General features: G+C 44.3%; 1 protein-coding gene across 1 annotated transcript; it reads left to right on the forward strand.

Annotated features, from left to right (window-relative positions):
* Positions 1-4,280: 4,280 nt before the first annotated feature.
* LOC109779086 (blue copper protein 1a) lies at positions 4,281-5,143 on the forward strand. Its single transcript, XM_020337688.4, has one exon. The coding sequence runs from the start codon at positions 4,296-4,298 to the stop codon at positions 4,941-4,943; it is 648 nt and encodes a 215-aa protein (XP_020193277.1). The 5' UTR covers positions 4,281-4,295; the 3' UTR covers positions 4,944-5,143.
* Positions 5,144-7,252: the final 2,109 nt, after the last annotated feature.

The following is a 7,252-nucleotide window of genomic DNA, read 5'->3' on the forward strand; positions in this document are numbered from 1 at the left end:
GCTATATGAAGGGTTTTGACCTAGAAAAAAAATAAAGAGAAGACTTTCGGGATGAAGCGTCGCAGTCTCGAGGCGGAACTTGGGCAGAAGCAATCTAGGTCTTCGGCTGAGCGATTCCGCCGGGGAAACTTCTCTCCGGGAGGGGAAAATCGAAGCCATCGTCATCACCAACGATCCTCTCATCATGGGAGGACCAATCTTCATCAACATCTTCACCAGCACCATCTCTCATCTCAAACCCTAGTTCATCTCTTGTATTCAATATTTGTCTCAAAACCTTAGATTGGTAACTGTGGGTTGCCAGTAGTGTTGATTACTCCTTGTAGTTGATGCTAGTTGGTTTATTTGGTGAAAGATCATTTGTCCATATCCTTAATGATATTTAATACCCCTCTGATCATGAACATGAACATGCTTTGTGAGTAGTTACTTTTGTTCCCGTGGACATGGGAAAAGTCTTGTTACAAGTAATCATGTGATTTCGGTATCCGTTTGATATTTTGATGAGATGTATGTTGTCTTTCCTCTAGTGATGTTATGTGAACATCGAGTACATGACACTTCACCATGGTTTGGGCCTAGGGGAAGGAATTGGGAAGTAGCAAGTAGATGATGGGTTGCTAGAGTGATAGAAGCTTACACCATAGTTTATGTGTTGCTTCATAAGGGGCTGATTTGAATCCACATGTTTAATGCTATGGTTAGATTTATCTTAATTCTTCTTTCGTAGTTGCGGATGCTTGTGAGAGGGGTTAATCATAAGTGGGAGGCTTGTCCAAGTAAGGACAACACCCAAGCACCGGTCTACCAACATATAAAATTATCAAAGTAACGAACGTGAATCATATGAGCATGATGAAAACTAACTTTATGATAATTCCCATGTGTCCTCGGGAGCGTTGTTCTTTATATAAGAGTTCGTCCAGGCTTGTCCTTTGCTATAAAATGGATTGAGCCACCTTGCTTCACTTTTGTTACACTTGTTACTTGTTACCCGTTACGAATTACCTTGCTACCAAACTATCCTTTACCGATAATTTCAGTGCTTGCAGAGAACACCTTGCTGAAAATCGCTTGTCATTTTCTTCCGCTCCTCGTTGGGTTCGACACTCTTACTTATCGAAAGGACTACGATTGATCCCCTATACTTGTGGGTCATCAGCTTCCTACTTGAGAGTAGTTATTTGAAGATTTTAGAGTAAATGAAAAAAAATGTACTATCACAACTGGAGAGTCAAACCACCTGTGTTACTAAATGGTCTCACTGTTTTAGCATGTCAATCTTTCATTTCACATTTGCTTATGATAGCTTAGCCTGTAACAAAACTATTGGACTTCACTGGATCTTCTTTTTTCATTAGCACATTTGTATCATCTAGCCAATGCAATGTATCCCATAATGTTCAACCAAATATACTTCTCCACTCATCCAACATGTGTACTCTGTTGTTCTTATAGTTTTTAAGCAGTAACAACAATTGTACAAATCAAGAGAAATTGCACAGGCGTGGCGTTTCGCCGTGGCTTCGCCCGCTAGTTAATGCTAAGTGAGCTCTGATTTGAGAATGGTTGGCTTTCCTGTCCATTAAATATTCAGAGTTGCCTGATGACCTTTTTGCTATGATGGGCAATTCATTTGATCAAACATAGTTCAACCACAAGTGACCGCCACTTCTAATAAATCCCTAACCATGTATTTTTTAGAAAAGAAAAATTCCTAAAAAATTTACATCTTTTTTCAAAGAACAAAATCCCTTACTTTTGCCGTGTGCCCATTACAAATTCCTAAAAGTTGCCATGTTCTTTAGAGAACCAATTTTTAAAATCTGTCATGTGCAATTTCATTACAGGGTGCAAGGCAGTTAAATAATTTTTAGACCATGGCAATTTTATTATTTAGGCCATGTTGTTTTATTGTATATAGAATGTCACTTTCATTATGTAGACCATGGTAGCTTTATTGATTAGACCATGGCAATTATATTATTTATACCATGGTGTTTTTATTGTAGACATCATGGGACTTTTCATTAATTGGACCATGTTTAGACTATGGTTTTTTATTATAGGTAGCATGGCAATATTCTTTTTAAGATCATGGTAGTTTTATGTAGATACCATGACATTTTTATGGCAAATTTACTATTAGACCATGGTAGTTTTATGATAGGTAGCATGAAACTTTTATTGTTTAGACCATGGCAATTTTTATTGTTACTCCATGGCATTTCTATTAATTAGAATTTGGTAGTTTTGTTGAAGGTAGTGTGACAATTTTTTATATCTTTTTCAGAGTTTATTTTTTATCATGTTAATTTTGTTACATGTGACAATTCCGATTGAAACTCCGTCATATGAAAATTCTAGATGTGACAAATCACATGACAAATTCAAAACATAGAAAGTTCAGATTTTTTTTTCAAATTATATGGCAAGTAGTGAACCATGGCAATATGAACACTGTTTTTTTTTTGGAATTTCAAAATTGTCATGTGATCTTTACATACATTTTCAAAATTTGTCATGTTTATAGTAAACAATTTTTCCTTAAACTTTGCCATGTGAATCATTTTTTACTTTTTTTTGGAAACTCCCTGCCTTTGATTTTAACAGGAATTTGATTGTTTTTCCTTCATGTTTGCCTATCATTAGTACAAATATTTTTCTAAAATTTTGCCATGCGGCCTTTTTATTTTTTTAATTGTTTGTGCTCAAAGAGAATGATGATTGGGCCTAGAGGCCTGGAAAAAGGCTTGTCCTGCAAAACGTTCGCTGGGGAGATGTTTTCTGCAGCGAACCAAAACGTTCGCTGAGGGTTGCTTCTTTTCTGTAGCAAACCAAAACGTTCGCTGAGGGTTTTGCTTTTGCCAGTGATCGAATCGGTTCACATTGTCCTTCCCTGTGGGGAGCAACAACCAGATATTCAAGTCCTTCAAAAAAGGTTGAAACACTTGGCCGAGTTAATGACTTGCCCAATGGACAAAGCATAAGTGTTTTCCTGTTTGCCTACCATGTTAAAGTCACCGACAACTAACCATGGTCCCACGTGGAGATGACAGCCATCTCTCATAGTCCCTTTGGTCTTTTTAGTCTGTATATAAGTTTTGTCCGAAATCAAGTCATCTCTACTTTGACCAAACTTATAAAAAATATTGTTAGATTCATTATGAAATGTATTTTCATAGTATATATATTTAGTATCGCAGATGTTGATATTTTTTAATATATATTTGATCAAACTTTACAAAGTTTGCCTTGACACAAATCTACTATGCGAAGTAAAAAAGGCCGGAGTGAGTATCTCTTGCAGAAAAATGATCTTATCCTTATCCACTTGGGGCGGTGATCCACGGTCAAGGCCCATCCTCTTGCACTCGCAGTTGCTCAAGTTGGTGCGTCGTGAGGCGGACCGGTTACACGCACGCTGTAGCCCAAGTTGCTTGTTCCGGTGGTCCCTGCAAATCCCCAATGTCACAACGTATCAATCAAATTAGATAAGAGGGAAGCATAGTCTTTAGCCTGGTAAATGTAGGGCACCACTTCAAATCCCTGTCGAAAGTGCAAAAGAGCCAGATCATATTAGGAACCTGTTGACCTTGGAAGTACAAAGTGCAATGTGCCCTGTGTGTGAAGTATGTCACGAGTGACGTAATCGTGACTTGTGATGACGGATGTGGTTGCTGCACCAGAAATGATGAAGCAAAAAACTATGATACAGCAGTTAAGAACAACATTCAAAAAAACATGTTCGGAATTAAGAAAGAAGCAGTTGCGAGCAAACCCGGTCCTAGTCAGCGAACAAACCCTTCGAGAAATACTCGTGCTGTTGCCACGGTCATGTCCATGCTGAGGACCGGCGTCTGGACAACGGCCGGCTGCAATATTGCAAACACGCAAAGCCGCAGAAATCTTTAAAGAAAGGGAGAGGAACCAAACCCGGCCTATGCTCCTTCTCCTTGTGACCTGGAGCCGCTTAATTTGAACTGTCCCTTGTCAACTAGCCGGGGTAGCTAGCTAGCTCGATGTTGACATCGCCAACGTACTTCCATGCCGTATTGTGATGGTCCACGGCACGTAGCGCAGACCGCGTCCATGTGAAAGTGGAACGGTAGCGAGGCCAGAAAAGGTCAGCCGGCCACCAACCAAGCCCGGGCCGCGTCTGACCACGTACTGGTCGCTGGTTCAAACGCACATGACAATTCAACAGCAAATCTCAATATCCAAATGCCATCCCACGAACCTACCGCGCGCCCCGCAACCGGCCTCGCTTAGGCGCTTGCTTCTATTTAAAGGGCATGGCAGCAGACACCACAGCAACCCAAACCCCGCTAAGCATCAGCATTCAGCAGCACCAGCCTTCTACCTCCTCTGCTTTGCATTCCGCCTTCCAGTTCCAATTCCAACCGCAATCAATGGCTGCCATGAAGATCGCCCTCCTTGCCGTGGCCGCGATGGCCGTCTTGCTAGGCACCGCGTCAGCGGTAACCTACAACGTCGGCGATCAGGGCGGTTGGACCCTCAGCACCGACTACAGCAGCTGGGTGTCCGGCAAGAAGTTCAACGTGGGTGATGAGATCGTCTTCAAGTACTCGACCCCAACGCACGACGTGGTCGAGGTCAGCAAGGCCGGCTACGACTCCTGCAGCATCGACGGCGCCATCAACACCTTGGCCTCCGGCAACGACGTCATCACCCTCAACGCCACCGGCACCCGGTACTTCATCTGTGGCGTCCCTAACCATTGCAGCCCCACCGCCGCCGCCAGCATGAAGGTCGTGATCAACGTCGCCTCGGGCTCCTCCTCGCCGTCGTCACCCATGCCAGCTGCAGGTCCTGGCGCGAGCAACTCTCCCCCGGCGCCGCCCTCCAACGCCGCTACCTCCGTCGGTGCCACAGCAGGATTTGGCCTCGTCGCCCTACTGGCGGCCGGTCTCATGGCTTGAACGCATATATTGATCAGCTGCCGCGCGCACATACGAGCTTTTATATTGTTAACTACTATACTGTAGTTATTATCACGGGTGAATACATGTATTCTTTTTTAGAGCGAGAATGTGATAGTTACTTGTATCTATCACGTCTATATGTAATCTGCAGGCCTTCATGTCTTTTTATATAATGATTCTAGACTATTATTTTATAAGGGTGCGTCAGTGCATGCGCAGCAGTACCAATAGTCTTCTAACTAAAAAGAAAGAATCAATAGTCCTCTCAATTTTATCCAACCATCGACCCAAAATAATAGGTACACCTTTAGAAGCGAGAACTCAAGTGCCAATCTGCACACGAGCACAAATGCTCTGGTTAATTATTGAGAAAAGTCCATTTTTGGTCCCTCAATTCTTCGGTCCGCTCATTTTTGATTCTTCAACTCTAAAACCGGACAGATTGAACCAGCCATTTTTCGTCCCTGCGAGGTTTCGCTGCCGAGTCAACTCGGTTTTGACCACGACGTGAACAGTGCTCTGTTGAACAGTAAATTCAAAAAATATAGCAAAACAAAATTAAAAAAATCTGAAATTTTATGACATCGAAGATACTCAGAAGATGCGCAAGGTGTGTGCCAATTTTTGTCATGTTTGGAAGTTCGAGAAGCTCGCGGCAAAAAAGCCAAAAGTAAATCTACTCTATGATGAACAGTAAATTAAAAAAATAGCAAAAAAATCTGAATTTTTTTGGCATCAAAGATGCTCAGGTGCGCAAGGTGTGTGCAAAATTTCGTGCTAAAATGACATCCGAGGAGCTCGTGGAAAAAAAACTAAAATAGCGTACGCGTGCATGCCGCTTCGGGTGGTTTCCAAACCCTCGGATGTCATTTTAGCACGGAAATTTGCATGCACCTTGCCTACCTGAGCATCTTCGATGGAAAAAAAATCAGATTTTTTGGTTATTTTTTTGAATTTACTGTTCAACATAGAGTAAATTTACTTTTGTTTTTTGCCGCGAGCTTCTCGAACGTCCAAACATGACGAAAATTGGCACGCACCTTGTGCATCTGAGTATCTTCGATGTCATAAAATTTCAGATTTTTTGACTTTTTTGCTATTTTTTCGAATTTACTGTTGATCGCAAAACTATTCACGTCATGGTCAAAACCGGGTTGACTCGGCAACGAAACCACGCAGGGAAGTAAAGTGGCTGGTTTTGAGAGTTCGTGGTGCAATCTGTCCGGTTTTAGAGTTAAGGGACCAAAAGTGAGCAGACGGAAGAATTGAGGGACCAAAAGTGGACTTTTCTCTTAATTATCTGACATGATTGTTCTCTCCAAGATTCAGACTGTTTTCCGTCTTGCAGGATGTACTGTAAGGGCACGTCCAACACGGTCCCCTAAATCAAACTCACCCGTCCATGAATTCATCCAGATGCGCCGGTGGACACGAATACAGGAGAAGGCCATCCAACGCCGTGTCCCGAAACATCCGTCCACATTTCAAACATGAATTGGATAAACCAAACAAATTTCACATACCCTCCCACGTTGGTCCCGTGGGCGACGGGCAGGGCGCTCCCGCCGCCGCCAACACCCTCCTTCTCCCTCCCTCATCCCTCGCCGCCGCCAAAGGACGCGGTCGGGCAAAGCCTGGCCGGTGTCGGCAGTGACGGGGCGTTTTGCCTTTTGCGCATGGCCTCCGCCACGGGGAGGCGCCGCTAGGACGGGACACCGCGATGGCGAGGGTTGCGATGGTGCGGCGGCGGATCCCCACGGTGGCGGTGCTCGGGACCGGCGGTGCACGACGGGCTTCGAGGTGGCGGATCGTGCAGGCGAGGGGGTGGCGGCAGATCCTGATTTGGCGTCCGTCTTCAGCCAGCTGCGCGGGATGTGGGCAGCGCGGGCCAGTGTTCTCCACCGTGGTAGCGATGGCATCGGCGTGGTGGAGGCAACGGTGTGGTGGCGGTCCTAGTGCTCTTATCGCATCACGACAATGATTTGCATGATCTGTCCTCTTCGATCTGGCTGTCGACGTGTTCCGGAACTACTGCCGGAGATCTAGCCCAAGGATATCTAAATCGGATAGAATCCAGTTGTGCGCGTGCATATCAGCCTACAGGGCTCCATGAGGGCACGATACGAATCTCTATTGCTTGTTGACACCATGGGACATGTCGGTATCTCGAATTCCATGGCGTAGACAGCGATGTGGATGGTCATGGTAATTGAGATGGAGGATCAGTAAGGCGGAGGGGGCCTTGGATGCGGGAGTCAGCCAGGTGTTTGATAACTCTTAGAATCAGCAGTGACAAGTGGAGGCGG

Source organism: Aegilops tauschii, chromosome 4 (genome assembly GCF_002575655.3).
Source record: "Aegilops tauschii subsp. strangulata cultivar AL8/78 chromosome 4, Aet v6.0, whole genome shotgun sequence".
NCBI classification, from domain to species: domain Eukaryota; kingdom Viridiplantae; phylum Streptophyta; class Magnoliopsida; order Poales; family Poaceae; genus Aegilops; species Aegilops tauschii.

Excerpts from the sequence above, each read along its gene's own strand:
- LOC109779086 (XM_020337688.4), top strand. The coding sequence starts at position 4,296 with ATGGCAGCAGACACCACAGCAACCCAAACCCCGCTAAGCATCAGCATT.